Source organism: Lagopus leucura, unplaced genomic scaffold (genome assembly GCF_019238085.1).
Source record: "Lagopus leucura isolate 7727_CA_CO unplaced genomic scaffold, USGS_WTPT01 Super-Scaffold_100157, whole genome shotgun sequence".
Classification (NCBI taxonomy): domain Eukaryota; kingdom Metazoa; phylum Chordata; class Aves; order Galliformes; family Phasianidae; genus Lagopus; species Lagopus leucura.
In genome coordinates, this window is record NW_024962334.1 from 10,249,628 (window position 1) to 10,270,655 (window position 21,028).

At 38.3% G+C, this 21,028-nt stretch overlaps 1 protein-coding gene across 1 annotated transcript in view; it reads right to left on the bottom strand.

Annotated features, from left to right (window-relative positions):
* The window catches only part of COL6A6 (collagen type VI alpha 6 chain), a 57,825-nt gene that overhangs the window by 35,283 nt on the left and 1,514 nt on the right, over nt 1-21,028 (bottom strand). Inside the window, exons 2-7 of the mRNA XM_042888510.1 lie at nt 8,704-8,841; nt 6,304-6,891; nt 4,207-4,803; nt 3,190-3,813; nt 1,603-2,154; nt 249-797 (exon numbers count right to left, since the gene is read on the bottom strand). Coding sequence (XP_042744444.1) covers nt 249-797; nt 1,603-2,154; nt 3,190-3,813; nt 4,207-4,803; nt 6,304-6,891; nt 8,704-8,841 — 3,048 coding nt within the window. The remainder of the gene's footprint in view (nt 1-248; nt 798-1,602; nt 2,155-3,189; nt 3,814-4,206; nt 4,804-6,303; nt 6,892-8,703; nt 8,842-21,028) is intronic.

Genomic DNA, 21,028 nt, shown 5'->3' on the forward strand with positions numbered 1-21,028 from the left:
CTTATTTACTTGCTTATGAGGAAAAGAATGAGATTAAAGCCTGCAAAAAGAACAAGTTCTTTTGGTAAAAGAACATAGGTTCTTATACCACATTTCACTCCAGTGACACTGCATCATATGGGGGTGACAGATGTAAAATCCACTATGAACACATAAAACAAAATCTTCCTTTATAAAGAGTTAACAGGAAAAAAAAAGAAAAAAGTACCTGAAGAGAGTAAACAGAGAGGGTTATCATCACTACTTACACTTCTGTAGATTACAAATTTCAAAGAGAATCTGCTTTTCTGAGAAGTTCATTTCACTCTCAAAGAACACTTTGTCTTGGGTGCCAGTGATCTCCACAAGTTGTGAATTGTTCGCCTGGAGCAAGTCAATAGCGTATATAGTGATACCTTTGTCTCGGATGGCTCTGGCTGGGCTTTTTACTGAATCTTGGGCTTCTCCACCAGTAATCACTATCAGGTACTGTTTTAATTCAGGACGCCCTCCTCTAGGAGGATCAAAGTAAGAGGCAGCAAAGGTCAGTGCTTTCCCAGTCAGTGTTCCCGATTTTATCTGCTGTATTTCTTGAATGGCTCTCCGCACATCAGCTACAGTGCTGTATCTGTCCAGCTGGAACTCTCCCCTTATTTCAGAGCTGAACTGAATCAAGCCAATTCGAACATTATCAAGCCCAACATCTACCTTGATGACAAATGACTGCATGAAATCCTTTATCTTCTGAAACTCAGCTGGTCGAATACTGTTTGAGCTGTCCACAAGGAAAACAATATCAGCTCTCACATTTTTACAGACTAAGAAATAAAGGAAGAAAAAAAAAAAAAAAAAAAAAAAAAAAAAAGGAATAGGTTAAAATCACAGATTTCACCTGCACTTTTAACACCTTCACTGCGTCAAACCCCCCAAAAAATCTGTAAATGACGGACTGAGAAGACAGATGTCCTTCGCAGGCGAGGACAGATGAGAGCGAACAGGAGATTTAATGGCTAACAAGTAAAAGAAGGCTGGAGAGCCTTTCTTCATCTCCCAGTTTTAAGAGAAAGAATTCTGCGATTTGATATGGTTGGCTTCCTCTAAGATAGTATGTTGTACAGTATGATCTGTTCATCCTGGGTAAGAGTATTCTGCACGTGTCAGAAAAACACCTCGACTTGCGTGTTGAATAACATGAATTTATCTCTTCATAAAAGTCAGCATTGTGCAATGCTCAGACTGTTCACCTGTTCAGAACAGCAAGTATCCTGATATTAGACTGCAGGTAATTATCACTGGGTTCTGTGTCTGTTCTCATGAAATATGCCAATACGCAAATACTTAGCACATGCCAATACGCAAATACTTAGGGTTTTACTCTAGGACACTTCATTACTTCTTGGATTTTGACTTCTGGTATTTAGCCTCATTTTACTTTGCTTGGTGACTGGTACAGTTGGTATCTTGAGATGTTATTTAGTCTTGACATGGCAAAGTCTGAGATCACCCACATACAAATCTCTATTTCTGGCACGCAGCAATATCATTTTCAGAATAATCCAAACTGTATGAACACAACCTAACACTAACTGCTTGGAAGAGATTAGGCATAAGAGATCCTCTTACCATTTGTTGAACAGATTTCTTGCACAATTTCACGTTTAATATGTTTCAGAGAATCAAAGTCATTCACAAAAAACATTCTATTTTTTGTCTCCACTATTTCCTCCAACTCTTGTTGAACAGCATCCTTGATGCCAATGGCATAGATAATGATTCCTTGTTGTCTCAAATCTCTTGCTGCCTGATTCACTCCATCTTCAGATTTACCATCTGTAATCACTATCAGAATCTGTGGAACATTTTCCCTATAAGCCATTTTTAACAGAGTTTTCATAGACTTTAAGGCATTTCCAGTTCTGGTACCTCCACCGATTTGATCAATATTGTCAATTGCCTCTGTTAACCTCATCATTTGGTTGTGCTGGCCAATTATGATTTCTGTCTTTGACTCAGATGCATACTGAACCACACCAAAGCGAACATTGTTAGCTCCAAGTTGAAACATTCTGATAACCTCATTCATGAATGTTTTCATGTCCTTGAAGTCGGATGGATATATGCTTCCAGAACCATCAATCAAGAAATAAATGTCAGCTTCCTCTGTGTCCACACAACCTAACAAACAATAAGAAAAAGATTACAAAAGTTTTGACACTTCCAGGTGTAAGAAAATCACTTTACTGTAACACAATCTCAAGAAGTAGGTAGCTAAATGCTACTAATAATTTTATTTGGAAAGTCCTTCAGTGTAAAACCTTATAAAATCTTGAGTGTTGAATAAATTGAATAAGAAATTACCAGACTTCTCTGCACCAATGAAATGCGTCAAAGCAATATAATAGAATAACAAAAGCCACTTTTGTTACTGGCACTCAGTAATAAAAAGGACAGTAAGCATGATGGGATAGAAGTTAAGACTGGAACAGCTATTAGAGTAAGAAAAATAGAAGACAGACACAGTGGGGTACAATAATAGTGTGGCAGCCTGCAAAGACAAAAGAATGAAGAAGCACAGCTAGAACTAAAGCTAATTTGAAACAGAATGGTAAGAGAAACTTTTTTGTGACAGACTGGGTAGAATTTAGGTATGAAGATAAAAATATTACCAGGGTTTGTATTGTGAGAGACTAGCTTCTTGAATTCATAGTAACAGCATGGCCTAGTTACTTAGCCTAGCTATTATATGGAGGTGAGAGACAACATTTTACTTCAGTGTCACAATTCAGAATCATTGAACACCTACAAGTGATTTTAACAGTTGGAGCTCTTATATAAGCTGGATTCACATAACAGAGAATTGACTCAATCTATTTGTAGATATTGTTAAGCTGTGCAAACTATAACAGACAATTAACCTGAAGAATCCTGAGAAGAATCACTTTCACTTGAGCATGAGGAAGATTTGAAATTTGCTCAAGGGGAAGCAGCAAAAGCTTCCTGTCACATACTTCCCCAGAAGGGCAGGAATATATAGGGGAGGGTTCTAAGCAGGACAGATCTTGGCTGGAGGATATTTGGGTCCACAATCACCAGATCTTTATAAACATCTCAAATATATTTCTGAATTTTAATTTCCCCTTGCATTAAGTGCAGATTCTGTACACATCAGATCGGCAGCATGGAAATGACAGTTTTATGAATACTTCTTACCTTTCTTCAGACCTTGTGATTGTAACGGGACTACAAATGTTTTTGCCACAATCTCATTACAAAGTTGTTTCTTTATTTTCCATGCAATATTCGACAGTTGTAGAAAAAACTTCAGGGCGGTAACATGAGTCCTTGGGGGATACGTTGCAATTTTATCAAGTTTGCTACCCTCTGGGATATTCTTGATGCCCACAGCATAGACTGTAACACTCTCACGTCTTAGTTTTGATGCTGGTTCAGCGTAGTCATCCGAGGATTGTCCATCAGTGATAACCACAGCAATCTGTTGCACTCCTTGTTTTTTTCTGCTGCCTGCCTCTTGAGTGAAAACCTTATTCCTCAGGAATTCAATCGCTATTCCAGTATATGCTTGCCCACCTCGATATGGTAAATTCTTCAGGTAGTTCAGTATTTCCAGTTTATCCTCGAATGTGTCAAGAGTGAACTCTAGTCTTGGTTCATTACTGTACAACACTAGCCCAACTCTTACATTGCTTGGAGCAATATCTAGGGCATTAACAATTTTTAACAGAAAAGCCCTAATCAGCTGGAAGTTTTTTGACCCAATTTTGCTGGATTCATCCACAAGAAACACAATATCTGCCACTGTTGCACTAGAACACACTAAAAGCAAAGTAAATAAAAGGAAGATAATATTACTGTAGGTCACACTGTGGAACTATGGTTACATATAAAATCCCTTATGGCCATTTCCTAGAAACAAAATCCAAGCAAATTGCCCCTTCATTCAGAACAGGCATTTTCACTGCAGCCAACCCCTCAAGGCCACTGTCCTGTTCCCCCTAGTTAATACAGATTTATAACATGCACAGGCAAACATTGCAACTGCGTGACTAAAGGTGGTGAATATATATTTTTTCAATAGAACATCTCTGTAAAGGTGAAGCTATCAGGCATTTGCACTGTTTTTCCCTCCCAGCCACCTGAGAAGTTGCTCTGGACTACCAGTGAGTTAGCTACTCAGCCTGCCAGTTTTGCTCTTTTGATACACCATACCTGCTGGCACACTTGAATCAAGGTCATAAAGCTTTTGAAGTGAAGTTTCGATGTTACTGACAATGTTTTGTTGCACAAGGTCAATGCTCTCCACTTCATAAATCTGATCAGCCTTGCTAGAGAGTTCTCTCACTGCTTCTATCATGTCAAAGTATTCAGCATCAACTGAGGTAACTTTCACCCCCATCTCCTCTAACATCCAGGCTTCCTCCATGATACTGTTTCTGGATCCAGAAGATGTGAAGATCACAACAACCTGTGGAGTGCCTTCACTGAGCCGACTTCCAGCACCGTTCATTAAAAAGGTTTTCTTCAAAAAGCCCATGACGCTTTCATTCTGCAATGAGCCTCCAGTGAACGCAATGCTGCGCTGAATGTGGTCAAGCAGCTCTTCTTTGTTTTCATATGTGTTCAGTAAGAACTCCACCTTTCCTATGCCATTAAACTGGGCTAGGCCAACCCTATGCTTGTTAAGCCCAACATCTAGCTGCCTGACTACTTGGGAGATGAACTGTTTTACCCTTTCAGACGTTGAAGGCTTCATGTTCTCAGTGGAATCAATAAGGAAAATGACATCAGCATATTGTTTTGCAAATGCTGCAGAGAGGAAAAAAACAGAATGAAAGAGCTGCTGAGACACTTGTATCCAGACTTGGTTTGGAATATAAGCTAAAGAAGAATTGCAACATTGTCATTGATGGTCACGATTTTAAGTTTGGACATGAGCTTTAAGTCTACAACATACCATTTAAACATGCTACATGATAGCTGTAATATTATCTTTTGGCAAGATAAGCAAAGAATTCTAATGAAAACAGCCTTATTTTAAAAAGTATTAAAAACATCTTGAGAATCTTCGGTATCTGACAGTATTTATACAGAAAAAGTTTCACCTTCCTCCCACCAAATATTCTACTTATGACTTTGGGGGTGAGATTGCATGCTTTATTTAATTACAGTAATATTCCACTTATAAAGGTCTTCTACATCCCTGCTACAATCTAGGTTGCATTTAAGAACTGGACCCATCTGAACACTTCAGAATAAACTCATCTTAATAACAATCCCATGAGGACTTGCTCCTAAAGGCAGAAAGTCCTTCAAATATCAGAGGAAGCCCCAGAACATAAACAAAGTTATCCTAAATCCACTTAAAGTTAATGGAAAGAGATGCACATTCCAGGAGGGGAAGGCAGATGCAAGAAATATGAAACAAATGAAGACTTAAGTGTGTCTTTCAGTTAACAGTTTATGATGGAAAAGGAGGTTAGACAGTTGCCTAAGTATCAACATTAGTGTCTAATCCCTAACTTTTTCTCAACAAGTAATAACGTTATCCTTACTGACCTCTACAAAACAGCATAATATAGTTAAAATTTACAACTAATATTTTTAATATTTGTTACTGATTTAAACACCATTTTCTTCATTTTGATATTAGTTTTGCTACCATTGCTTTTTTTTTTTTTTTATCCCATCCTCTTTCATGGTTCAACAAAGACAAAATTTTTTTTTACAAAACAGAAAACTTTCTGTGAATTTTGTTGTTCAGAAAATATATTGAAAGGATTGGAAAATATGGCTTCTCTTCATTTTCCTCACTCCTAGAATGTTCACTCTGAACTGAGTTTTTAGGAGTAAAATGATTAATAAATAATTGATAAATAATTGATAAATAATCGATAAATAATTCTGTGAAGCTGTTCAATGACAAAAAATATTCTATTAATGGCTCTGCCAGTACCGATGAGGTTGAATTGAATGTATTTCATTAAATCAGCAAATCTGACCCTGATTTTCTTCGTAGTCCATTAAGGTTCTCCTTACAGAGAGTACTGTGCATAAACTTATCTTTGTTTTTAACAATTAAACCTCATTGAATTCAACATAGACACTGAAATGTGCTTAAAAGAACAGGAACATCACCCTGAAACTATGACTTAACTCAGATTTAGCCCCATTATTTTCAATGGAGCTACATTACAGCAACAGTTGTATAAAATAGCATCAAAATCAAGACCACATTTCTACATTCTGTTTTCACAATTACATGGAATGGACAACTGAAATGGCACAAGAATAAGGACAGTTCCTTACCTTGTATCTGGTTTTCAATTGCAGTACAAAAGTTTTGCAAAACTCTTGTGGAGAGATCTGGAAGGTCATCGAAACTACCAATGCTATACAGGTATTTATGGAAGGGTTTGCTGGCTATTTGCTGAAGCTCAGTTGTATTCTGGATACCAATTCCAACAACATAAATGGAAATGCCTCTGTATCTCAGTTTCTTGGCAGGCTGTTCTACTTCATCCCTGGATTCTCCACTGGTGATAAGAATGGCTAACTGAGGGACATAACCCTTTGCTCTACTACCAGCAGATTCCATGAAATACTTTGTGCTGATGAAATCCAGAGCTCTCCCTGTGTATGTTTCTCCACCTCTGTACGGCAAATTCCCAATCTGCTCCAAAACATCATTTTTCAATAAATACTGATTCAGTAAGAATACTTGGTAAGCTTTGTCACTGTATTGGACCAGTCCAACTCGGACCACATCAAGGCCAATGTCAAAACTTGAGACCAAGGAGGAAAGGAAGTTCTTCACTTTCTGAAAGTTCTCCTGGGTAATACTTGTTGAAGTATCCACTATAAAGACAACATCTGCCGTCGTGGCATTAATGCAAGCTGCTCGAGAAAGATGACATAGAAAAACAAACTATCATTTCTTTTCTAAAATCGTTCATGAATAAGGGATAACAAAAAGTACATTTTATTCATCATGAAAAATCATAATTGTTGTATGTTTCTGCCTTGTCTCCTCTCACCTTCTCCCACTCCCATTATTTTGAATATTATAAAGGTAGATTTCTACTCAAAATTGGCAACACTTAAGAGTAAATATTATTGACAACATATGAAAGAGGAAGAAAGCTATACTTTGGCAACACACTGCAATTATATAATTTATCTACAAACAGAAAAAGCATCAAAGCTGAGGAGAAATAGCTCTTTCAGGACATATCATGGGCAAACTGTGCAACCAGTCCAGTTACCTCTTCCACAAAACTTTTATAGAACATTGTGAGAGCATCACTACCAAGCAACAAAATCTTTCACTTTATAGACATGCTTATCTGATGGCTCACTCACTATTTCTTGAAGTTCAGGCAGAGCAAAATCTTTAATGCTTATAGCATATAGCACAATGCCTGCATCCTTGGCTGCTGTGGCTGAGTTTTGAGTATTATCTTCAGCTTGCCCATTTCAGAGCAGCAGTTTGAGGAACCTCTTTATTTATTTCTTTATTTTGCTGCTAGCACTTTCAATGAAGTGATTCTCTAACATAAACTAAAGGATACATTCAGTTTTGGTGCCTCCTCCCATGTAATGCAATTTCTCTATCTTCTGTGAGATACCATCCTTGTTATAGTAGAGGCTGAGCAAGAATGAAGCTTAATATACCAAGTGCATGGTATATTGAGCTTCTTTTTTTCCCCTTGTTCTTCACACTGGGGGTTTGATGCCACGTATTTCCATACCATTGTTAGGCAAAGAAGAGATGCTGAAATTCACACCAACACGACTTCCATACACAGCTTGCACACATGAAGTCATAAGCAGAGAATGCATATGGTAATTGCTGTACTCTTTTCTGCGTATGAACCACAATAACAAGAATGCACAGACTTGCTGTCAAATGAGCTACAAGGAAAAATTACTTATACACTTTGAACTCCAGACTGCAAGCATGCATTACTAACAAGTGACACTGACTTAAAGAGGACTAAACAGATCTACTTGTAGGAAATATGGAACTCATGCATTTCCATGCTTTTCAGAGCATGAATGAAGTTGTAACAACTTCTTTAAACCAAGATACACTAGGAAGATGTTCAGCAACTGAATGGTATGCTTCCTCAAGCAGTAGTCAGTTATTCTGGAAGATTTAAGGTAATAATGCTAATAATAATTTCGCTAATTGCACGAATGCAAATACGTATCTGGGCTGCAAAGTTTTTAGCTAGGACACAACGCAATCTCCACCATAAAACTTCTTCCTTACTTTTGAAAATACATAACCTCAGCATGCACAATCAAAAATGAATTGTAATAAACTGTTGCACTTCATTTTACTATCTTTAGGAAAACCTGTACCCAAAGATCTAGGTTTGCAGGAAAGACACCACAGAGGCAGGATCTCCAGAAAGAGATCCTTCCCACGTGGCAGTCAGCCCCTAAATGTGGTCTAAGAGAGGTGCAGCCAGGCTTCACCCCTTCTGGTCCCACAGCTGAATCGCCTTCACCTGTGCTCCATGGCTGACTCATTGCTTGCTTCAGGTGATCCATCAGTGCTTCACGCCCTGACTCAACGGATGCCATACACTACTTAAACAAAAATTAAACTGTCACAAATCCATTGTCTCTCACTGGCACTGAATACATGTAGGAAAAGAAAAACTATTAGTTTGAAAATGAGATATTTCTTTAATGTATTACCAGTCTGTTGTGCATCTAGAGTGCCAAAGGTGGATACAAAGAGAAGTACAAGAAGTGATTTCCAATCATCCATTTTGAAAATCTCCCTAGAAAAACAAAGTAAGAAATACAGAGCATAATTTCTCAGGAGTTTGATAGCTGTGAGTGAAGCGGCTTTGTGTGCATTTTATTAACATCACAGAGGCTTTCTAGTTCTATACAGTTTAAAGTAGCATTTTAAATTCCAAGTTTCTTTCCTTATGCTTAACATACACATTTTGAACATAGAACTGTTAATGCCTGACTTCTGGTGGGTGTCTCTACATAAAATAGACATGGATAAGAACAAGCAATTATTTACAAGTTAAATATGCTAGTTAGTCAGTAATGAAGATACCATATGAAAGAGTTACAACTCAATGCTAGGGGAAATGGGAATGATAATCTCAACAACAAAGTACAAAATTAAGCTACGTTAAGCTTGAGCACACTAAACAGTGAAGAACAATACAGTTTTGAAAAACTTTCAGTTGTAGAACATAAATACACTAAATATTTTATAGAACACAAATACAATAAATAGTTTTAAGAATAAGTGGTAAGCCAGGTCATAATCATTGTCTTTGCTTCATTCCCTACTCCTTTTTTAATGATAGCTAGCAATTGCTTATATTTTTTGAATGCTCCTGAGCTGACAAGTTCATGGAAATACCCAACTTAATCCCCAGATTTTCTTTCTGGCAAGAGGCATTACATTCTGCCTGCCAACTGACATAACTCAGATATGCTCAACACAGAGTAACTGAAAAAATTCCATTGGGGTTACCCTGAGAATTTCGTACTTAATACACAGCTATTGATGGAGGTGTATTGGTCTGGAAGATGTATGGCTATTGAACTTTATCTTCTACCAGCTCCGTACAGCCAAAATTTTATACAAAGCATTGTTAAGCTACCAGAAGTGTGGAAAGAGCCAAATGTTGCTCTGTATCAGTTAACTGTTTGAACCTGTTGTTCATCCTGGCAGACACACAGATCAAAACAAAGAGGTAGGTTAACCCACTTATATTCCAGGCTCGTACAGAGTACAATTTCAGTAGAATCTACACTGTTACTTTATAAATAAACAAATAAATAAAATATTATTTCAGGGCTTCTGGAATTCTGATGAGCATAATTTATCTAGAATTCAGTTTTGGAGCTGACTTGCACAGAAATTTCCCAAGCATCTGTGCCTCTGACACTGCTTAATGCCTAATATTGTGCTGGCTTGAATATGGCCTAGACTTATTAGTAGCAGAGAGGAAAATGTATGTGAAGGGATATAAAAGCAAACAGACAGCAAGAGGAAACAAGCACTTCACCCTCCCAGCTCACTGGAATTCAAAATTCAAGCCACTCTGGCAATCAGGTGAAGTCCCTGGTGACTGCAAAAAAGGTAACATCATATTCATTTTTTAAAAGGGTAAAAAGGATGACCCCAGGAATTACCAACCAGTCAGTTCTACCTTTGTACTGGGGAAGATCATGGAACAGATCCTTCTGGAAGCTATGCTAAGGCACATGGAAGGCAGGGATATCATATGGGAGAACCAGCGTGGCTTCAGCAAGGGCAAATCCTGCTTGACCAATGTAAGTGGCCTTCTATGATGGTGTCACTGCATCAATGGACAAGGGATGAGCCACTGATGCCATCTATCTTGACTTCAGTAAGGCCTTTGACACAGTACCCCACACCATCCTTCTCTCCAAATTAGAAAGATATGGATTTGATGGTGGGCTGTTCAACAGATGAAGAACTAGTTGCAGGATCGAGTACAGAGATTGGTGGTCAGTGGCTCAATGCCTGGATGGAGACTGGTGACAAGTGGTGTCCCCCAGGGGTTGGTGCTGGGGCCAGTACTCTTCAACATCTTCATCAATGACAATGGCATTTTGATGACACAAAGCTGTGGGGTGCAGCCATTCAGAGGAACCTAGACAGGCATGAGCAGTGGACCCAGGTGAACCTCATGAGGTTCAACAAATCCAAATGCAAGAACTTGCACCTGCGTTGTGGCAACTTCCCTTACCAATACAAGCTGGGGGATGAAGGGATTGAGTGCAACCATGCCAAAATGACATGGGGGTACTGGTGGATGGGAAGCTGGATATAAGCCAGCAATGTCCCCTTGCAGCCTAGAAAGCCAACTGTATCCTGGGCTGCATCAAAAGAAGTGAGGCCTGCAGGGCAAGGGAAGTGATCCTGCCCCTCTGCTCTGTGCTGGTGAGACCTCACCTGGAGTACTGCGTCCAGATGTGGAGTCCTCAGTACAGGAGAGACATGGACCTGTTGGAACACATCCAGAGGAGGGCCACAAAAATGATCCATTAAATGGAACACATTTCTTATGAGGACAGGCTGAGAGGGCTAGGGCTGTTCAGCCTGGAAAAGAGAAGGCTGTGAGTTGACCTGAGAGTGGCCTTTCAGTACCTAAAGAAGAGCTACAGAAAATAAGGGGACAGCAAGGTCCATGGTAATAGAACAAGGGGAAACGGCTTCAAGCTCAAAGAGGGTAGCTTTAGGTTACACATAACTAAGTTACAGTGAGGGTGGTAAGGCACTGGAACAGGTTGCCCAGTGATGTGGTGGATGTCCTGTCCCTGGAGACATTCAAGGCGAGGATGAATAAGGCCCTGGGCAACCTGATCTGCCCGGGATGTCTCTGTTCATTGCAGGGGAGTTGGACTAGATGGCTTTCAGAGGTCCCTTCCAACTCTAAGGACTCTATGATTAGACTTTTCAGTATCTTCAGAGTACGTGCTGAAGGCAGGATATATTCACATACATGCATATTCTCTTTATTTCTATCACTTTTGTTTGATGAACACCTATGCCACCAGTGGACAAAAAAGTCCCAGTGATCAGAACAGAGATTCACCTTGCCCAATCCCTTGTCTTTGTCAATAGCTCTTACATTAAGGAAAGAACATAAAAAGAAAGTTAAGAAACGTAGGAATGCTCTACCTTCCTCATGGGCTGCTTTAAAGGTTTCTAACCTCTTTTGAAACCAGCTGTAGATTTATAACAAGATCACAAGCCAAACAGATTGTTTATCACATTCTAAACAACATTCATGTTCTACCAGAAAAGCAAGCCAATTATCTGTGAAAACAAAGTTAATGACCAAATGCTGCTGTTAGCACTTTGTTATACCGAGTTTTAAATTCTATCTTGGATCTGCAAATACCACTTAGTGGAAAGGCTGCAGCTGGTCTAACATCACAGCACAGGGTTAAGTTCCAACGTCCTATAGTAATGACATTTAATATTATCCTAGGTCTTGCAAATAACAAAAAGCAATGAATAAAAATCATCCATTCTATATCACATTCTACCCTCAAGCAACAACGAAATATCATTTCCAGGCATCACTACAGCAAGCTCTGTTCTAGCTCCTGAAGGGTTCTTTGGAATGTCTTTGGGGAGGAAAAAAACCAAGTCTGCTCTATTTCAAGAAACCTATACTTAGAGACACTACCTATTACGAATGCTGCAGTGACACAGAGATGCCAGAAGTACCTAATGTCCCTGTGCACCAGAAGGAATTCCAGGTACATTATGGTGGTTAAAAAGGAAAAGGGGCAAGAAACACTGGGTTGCTTTGTGGAAACCTTCTTCAATTCTTCTGTGTTTTTCAGTTCCCCTTAAAAAGCACTTCTAACACAAGCAAAAGCTTGATATGTCATATATGAAGCCATACAAAATAAAAAGTTTCCCAACATCTTAAATGACATCTTCACATTTCAATTATATTGACCATTAAATTTTCTGTATATAGCCCTGATAGCTAACGAATCTCTTCAGCATTCTGATTCCTTTGATAATTACCAATTCTCACTACTATGTCTCATTACAGCCTCTTTTTAGACTTCAATCAGCAAAAAGCTTACTCTGTGATACAGTTAAATATTATCCATCTATATATATAATATATATTTAAAACAACACCCAAAATAAAAATATAACTTTCATTAGTGTATGATGTGTAATATCAGTGTCAGAGGAACAGTAAGCATCTTGAACAGGATGATCTTGTGAGAGTGACAGAACACTGGAGCAGACTGCCCAGAAATACTGGGAGTCTCCTTCTCAAGACATACCTGGATGCCCACCCGAGTGACCTACTGTAGGGAACCTGCTTTAGCAGGGAGTTGGACTATACGATCTCCAAAGGTCCCTTCCTACCCCTACAATTCTGTGATCTTAATAAGTTCATGTACATCTCTCAGTGGAGATAGAAAAGTATGCATTCAAGGGCAGTAAACTAAAATGCTACCAGTGTTTTTCCTTGAGAAATTCCATCAAATTTACATCTTGCTGCCAGGTTTTATTTTGGTTCTAAGTCTTCTGAACTCATACACTTACTACATCTAAAATGAAAATACCTCCACTTATTTCTTCACTTGAGTCATCAACCTGTTTCTTTCTGATAAATAGATATAATATTCCCTGCAATGTACCATATCTCAAACATATTCTGACAAAGGGCAGAAGTCTTGATTAATGGATTTAAGAAAAGAGAAGGTAAAAGATGTGTTTCAGAAGATATTTATCTGACATTGTATGAAATGCTGGAAATGGTGTACAGAAAGATGGTCATACAGGACAGATGTATAGAAGGAAGACATCACTCCTTGGAATTTTTGAGAGAGTTAACTATTTAACATCATCTAAAGCAATATAAAAGCAGTGAGAGCATTTGCTCTCTGAAATATTTTCTTTCATAATCTTTACACAGGAAGCTTTAGCTATGTCAATATGGCAGTGCATCAATTCAGTTCAGCCAGATGCCTGATTATTAGTACAGGGAATCTTTCTAGCCAACCTGATAACTCTCCTAGATGCTCCCTGGAACACAAAGTAAAAGAAACAATGATTTCTCTCTCTTTTGGAGCAAACAGAACACAAACATCTTCTGCAAGAAAATGAGCTGTTCCAGAACCTACCAGTAATTTTCTGCCAATTTCATCATTTGGGCAGGTCAGCAACTTCAAAGACAATCTGTTGTAGGTTAGCCCCACTAAGCAGCACCATGCAGCTGCTCCATAGTGGGATAGCACAGAGTGAGTCAAAGTTACAAGGGGAGAACTCATGGGCTGAGATAAAGATGGTCTACTCAGTGAAGCAAAAGCCACATGTGCATACAAAGTGTTGCCCTGACAAATAGCATTAAACACCTCCCACTGCCACTAGAATAATTGGAGAATATTTATACTACTCTGCATCACCACGTGAAGATTTCAAAGAATAAAAGGCTCAGACAGGGTCCCGTGCATGAAGGTCTGAAGCAAAGGATTTCCTGAAGACTGAAATAAAAAAAGATTTGCAGATGTTATGCGCACAAACAATTCATGTTGAAGAAAGTCTTTCTGGCAGTAAGTCATAGAAACTTACAAAGGCTGGGGTTGGAAGGGATCTTAAAGATCATCTACTTACAACCTACCCTGCCATTAAATTCTGGCGAGTTTCACTTTCCCCTAACTATAATGGCAAAAATTTTCAGATCAGAACAGTACATTTGGTAAAAACCCAAGGGAGTTAGTGTGCTTCTGGGACTGCCTATAATACTACACACAGTCACTGTTTTAGCAAGGAACTTGATTTTCCTCTGTGGAGCAACCATTTCAGTTTTGTACCACGGTCTCTGTCCTACTGTTGCACTGAAAGATACACAATAGCCAGTGGCTGTTGAGCTACGTAACTATTTCCATGCTTCCTAATGGCTGTGGGATCTATTTTCTCCCTTCATCTTCTCCCAGTCTAAGGGTTCATGATGTTCTCTGTTCATAGGGTCAGATACCCCATGCCTAAAAAACTTCTTCCACTCTACCAAAACACTGACAGCAGGAGGGAACCAACTTCCCACTTGTTCTTTATTTTCCCCTCCATTAGCCCATAGTGACATTACACTTTGGGTGGATTTTTGAAATGCAGAGACACTGCAATTTTGAAACACATACAGATTAATTTCCCTACTTGCACCATTTATTTTTCTTAATTTCCATGAAACCACATGAACTTCCAGTCATACATTGCTTACAGTATTAACAGAAGCACTTTATGCCTCCTATAAGCATTCTTCAACATTTGCTAAACAAGTAAAGTAGTATTAAAGCTCAGATACGACAGATCCTAGGTTACTCAGATACAGTGTCATGGAGCATTATCTGTTCTGCATATTAAGCTAGCAACGTTAATATGGAAATTTAATTAATATAACAGTGCATATACGAAGTCCTTACAAGATACCTAATACACATATCAGTAATTAAGTACATAAACATATATACATAGATATAATCTATGTGAACGCTAAAACAGCAATTCCAAAGGAAAAAAAAAACACTTTTAATTTTATTTTATGCTGTTCTATGAAAATAAATTGAAAAATATTAAAGTTCTTAGAAATCACTATAAAAAATACACATACTTTGCAGCACATCTCACTGTCAGTACTTTTTTTTTCTTGTTTGTTCCCAGAGACCCACCATTATATATAAAAGAAATCTCAAATGAAGAAGCAGATCAATAGCACTCCTGAATTCTTTAAGTTCTTCATAGAGATCACTTGCAATTATATTTTGGCTTTCATTTTAATGAGCTACTGTCCCAGTTTTATGTACTTTAATGTTTTATGTACTAAAGGAAAGCCATTCAGTAGATGCTTGCTGCCAGACAGAAATCCAAAGTTAAAAGTCAATGCTTCTGAAGTGCATTATAAAAAGCATAGGTATTTTGACACAATGCCTGTTTTGCACTTATCTTTCATAACCGTGAGGCATGCAGAATTTCTCTTCACACCTTGGGGTGGAAACATTATCCTGCTTCTTTGTCCATATATTAAGAGAAGGAACACAATCTTTTTTTGTGGCAGCTTCAAATCCCATCTCTAACAGTGCAAAGTATGTGATCATGTAGCTTTTTCTTACCTAATGAAGTACCTCAGTTAGATTTCTTCAGCTTTTACATCCTGATTGCATTTCTTCTGAAGTCTTTTGAGAAAAAATAAAAGAAAAAATAGAAAAAGCCCACAAAACTGAGTCCTGGAGTACAGCAAACAGAAATGCTCGCCTCACATGCCCTAGTTAGTTACTCTTTCCTCCCCATTCCTTTTCTCTCTCTAAGGAGAATTTAAAGCCTAGATTCCATCTGTGCAGGTTCCCAGTTTCACCAAACAGTAAAACTAGAATAAACCCATTCCACCCCCGCACAAAACTACCATCCTCATATGTTCAGACACTGAACTTTCACCACTGAGATAGCAGTGCCAAAAAAAAGATAAATGTGGCTGTAGAAGTTATGCAAAATATTTACTGTGAGCTGACATTTGGAAAACATAGAAGTCCTTCTATCAATCATCTCCTCTCTACAGACTTTTTATTTTTCCCTTCAATTAGCACATTGTCTTTTGGTTATCACTGAAATGTCTCAGGAAGAAAGCTGCAGCTTCACCTTCTTCAGATGACTGCAGGTATAATCACACAGCTAGACACTGAATCAAGCAAGGACACCCTTGGTGACTTACCTGACTTTGGAGGTCAGTATGATGAACATTATATTCCAGATGTTCCAAAGGGTGCCTTCATTCCAGAATGGAATGGGACTTAAAAGCCTCATCTGCAAAGAGCATGGCTAAAAGGATAGGAACACCTCCCACGTATGCACACACACCACCATATTAGGTGTCTACACACAGTCTTCACTGAAAAACTGACTGAAATTAAAAGTAATGTTCATTTATTGTCAGAACTTTTGTCTGCCTGTCTGTCAGCTAGTGGAATGAATTTTTACCTGCTGACCCGATTCCAAGAAATGGAGAGGGTCATGATTTTCCATGTCAGTATTTGATGCACCTCCTGTAAGCTTATTGTCCATTTTTCTGTTTCAGAACAGAGCTTGATAATTAGTAAGTTATTATTAAGTATTAAACATTCATTATCATTGATACCTATATGCCTCCTGCTGGTTTCAACAGTACCAATTGTATATAATTAAAGCTATGAACTTTCGTATCCTAGCAGCTCAAACTGTTTTAACATACCATGAAAAGAAAAGCTAAATTACAGTTTGGCTATCTTCAATCAAGAGGATCTTGAGCCAAGCCAAAGCATCTATCAGAAAGTCCAGCTGGTTACAATATCCCCATATCTGATGCAATCACATTCATACAGTCCTTTCTGAAATCAATGTTTTGAATGTATTAATTGCACCAATTCTCTCATGACCAGGTTGTATCTCCCTGCCACCCACTGGCTCAGCATGATCTGCCTGCACTTCCCACAGTGCAATTGCAGCCTCTCCTCTTCGAGGAAAAGATGAAGCAGGTAGAGAAGCAGAGCTGTTCATTATTGCTGCATGCCAGATCTGAGGAATTAAAAATTACGTAAGATTTATATTTTAAGAATTTTGAAATTATTCCACTGTCCTCCTGCTCCCACCCCCACTGTTTTGCTTTTGAGATACATCGTATGTATTTCACAGTAAGGTGTGGATTTGCATTCTATCAAGGGATTTGTTAAAAGGGAGTATAGGAGGTCTGAAGAACTCCTTATCATGAGGAGCACTTCTCACTTATTTTGGAAAGACCTGAGGGATCAGGGAACACATTTGTTATCGTGTTTCGTTTTTCTTCTCACCTTATCCTGGCTTTAGACCTACTTTTCATAAGATACACAGTAACATGGTAATACCAAGAGTCAAACTTTCTTGCCAGGAATAATATAAAGGTGACTGATAAAAAAGCAGTAAAGCAGAAAAAAAACCCATTTGACAGGTATCGCATGATGGAGCAGCTAAACTCTGAGGATGAAACAAATAACTTGTAATATCCTCACCAGTTCCTTTGAGTGGAAATCAGACAAAAGTGAACAGCATAAATGCTGAAAATATCAACTTTTTTTTTTTTTAAACCAGCACATGCTTCGCTGACTCATTTAGTAAAGGATGTTAAGCAAACTAAGCACAAACATTTCATTCATGAAAGCAGCTTTTCAATGCCAAGCGCGCTGAAGAGAACTAGCAGATGTGATTCTCCTGTTCCTAGGAATACTGAGTGGGAAAGCATCTTGTACACAGAACTAAGGATTCAAATCAGTTGAAATCAAACAACAAATCTACTGTTTTAAAAATATCTTTCTTCAGAACAGCAGCAGTGCAAGTCACCTCACACTGAGCTATCACAAAGTGGGAAGTTCACTAGCTCAGTTTGCAACTAACAGTACAGAAGACTTTGAACCCCTAGTATATTATCTGCTGGCTTACCTACCTTTGAAGTAGGGCTCTAGCAATCAGAACTTCCTAGTGGTGGCAAGATGAAGGTTTTCATTTTCATTCATTAAAAACTTAAAGCAAGAAAATTATGACCTTGTAATACTCACACATGTAAAACTTCTGCTATGTCGCTCGGCTAAAATAACTTAATTATTCTTTGATTTCTAATGCAGTTTTACTGAACTGTTTGACTGGCTGATAACATATTTGAATTTGAACACCTAGAAGATCGTGATTGTATGCAGGCAAATCAGAGCTGAACAAGTTTTGTGGCCATCATTTTTACAGCTGCACTGGTCATAAAAGCAATGAAAATTAGGTAGCATGATGCATATATTGCAACATCTTGAGTAAGAAAAAAAGTAAATGCATGAAATGTGAAAACCTGACACTTTCTCAGGTGTCTAGAGAACTTATGCAGGTAATTAAAGAAATGCTTTTTATGACAATTACCATATCATACAATAGAACATAAGGTAACGCAGACATAAACGTTCACGAGTCGTTCTCAGAAACAGTGTCACTATCTATATTAGAGGTGTTAGGAAACAGGAGCTAAGGAGCTTTAACATGCAGCTTCAAACTGAACCAGAATAAGAATGGTAAGATTCATTTGAAAATAATTGGGTGCACTTTAAAAAAAAAAAAAAAAAGAAACACTCTCCACTGATATATATATACACACACACACTGTAATACAATGATTTAACTTATTACACTGATATGAGCTAAAAAAATCTAATTTTAAAGTGATAAAAATAGAACATTTCAACCTTCTCCCTAAAAAATCTTGTAAATTTAAAGTAAAAGAAATGAACATAATTTCTTGAAGTATTCTTATTTCAAAGGAAATAAAGTTCTGCCTAGCTTTCCCCACTCAGGTCTATTTACACTATCTCAGTACTAGATAGATACCTCTGATGTGTGCAGGCTCATCTCTAGGAGTAATATAACAAAGACAACATAGTATTAGATCATTCTTTCTTAAAAATAATACGGCGAGTCAAGGAAACCAAGAAAGCTCATTGCTGTCAAAGATGTAAAAGGGATGAGCCATTTTGCCTAGAAGTGAAAATCCTTAGGAAAGAGAATACCCCATCATTTTCTTCTGGAGATACAACCAACCTTTGCACTTCTCTCTGCATGAACTCACACAGACTCACAGCTGTCAAAGTTAAAAAATCAAAGAAAGAACAGATCCTGCCACACGCTTTATGAGTAAAGACACGCTCTATTCAAGTTTGTTCCATCAACATATGCTTGGCAGGCTCTGTACCATAGGATCCGACCCCAAAAGCTTGTAAACAAGGAGGAAAAGTAGAGCAAGTCAAAGCCAAGAAGCTGCTGGTAGGCCTCAGGAGAAGGTCAGAGTCAGTAGAAGCCAGAGTGCAACTTACAGCAAAGATGCACACCACATTTGGATTCCCTGGAACTCCCTCTGCCTTCCTTTCAAAGCTCATCAGAGTTTTAAAACTGGCTTCCATGGAGCAGGAAAAGGCCTTTTCAGTGCTCAGGCAAACTCAGGCCTTCTGGCCTCAGTCTGCTGCGGTATGAGACTGACTTGGGAAATGGCCTCATGTTGTGCCAGGGAGGTTGAGAACGAACACCAGGAAAAACAACTTTATAGAAAGGGTGGTTAAGCACTGCAATAGGCTCCACAGGGAGGTGGTTGAGTCACCATCCCTGGATGTGACTAAAAACCATTTGGATGTGGTGCTCAGGGACATGACTGAGCCAAGGGTTGTTAGAGGTAGGGTAGTATGGTTAGGTTGTGGTTGGACTTGATGATCTTTAAGGCATTTTCCAACCTGAGCAACTCTATGATTCTGTGATTTCCATGACAGCATTTCCTTGATGATGCAGTACTCAGTTAATGATATGCGCTTAATTAGGGATTAGTTAAACAACACTCTTGCTATAGGCTTGCTATAAATGCAAATAAATAATACAGCACTAATGTGAGTTTTGTCATGGTTGGAAATTCCCACTGGCTGCCATAAATGTAAGGGTTTGAATAGCAAATTGTAAAATTATTCTAATGACTGAACACTACATAAGGAAGCTTACTTGAAGAAACACATTATGTGGCCTGATAGGGTAATTTATGTGCTGTTCTAATCTGTTGTAGCTTCACAGTGCCTGGTTACTTAACGTTGAAAACTTAATTCAGTATCTCTCCACTATTTTGTTTATAATCCAATGACCCTGTACTAAACATTTTCATTATAATATTTATGCTTCCATTTGACAGAGCTCTTCATTACTCTGGACCACCTAAAGAGCTCACATGCAATAGATCTCCTCATTTGCATGTTTCAAACTACATTCCAGAACCTTGAACACAGTTTTCATTGCAATGTAGTTCAGATGCAGACTCCTCTAAGGTCAAAGCCTTTGGACACGCAATTGCAAGACTGTCACAGAGTTCTGCTAACTCCAAACCATATGTCTAGATACTTTTGTTCTTGCCATGCTCAGGAAGGATTCTTCTACATGGCTAGAGCATTCATCACACTCTAAAATGTAACACGTACACAGCATTTGCTGGACTGTGTAATACTTTTTGCAGAGGTTATTACACAGAGGCCTATACAGGATGTCTCCTAGTTGGAAGGCAATAATATGGAAGGACAGATGCAAAATCTTTTCTTGCAAGTAATTTACAATACACATTTGAACTACTAACCAAAGACTGCATCATCTTATGCTGACAACAACTGAACATAGCAAAGTCCCAAACATTTGCCAAGGAATAAACATTTTCTTTGTGTCAGCCCCATTTTATTTCAATTGCCAAAAAAAAAATTCGTTTTTTCAATAGTATTTTGCCATTGGTGTGAACATAAAGTGTCATTTAATGTGTATTTTCTGGGAATGGAAAGAACCTGCAGCAGTGCCTCTCAAAGGCAGTATTTACATTTACTCTGGAGATTGAATTCCTGGAAATTTGTCCCAAGACGTAAGCAATAGCTGTGAAACATTATATTTATTTTTTCCAAGGAAAGACAAAGTGTGCAATGCTAAGACTGTGAA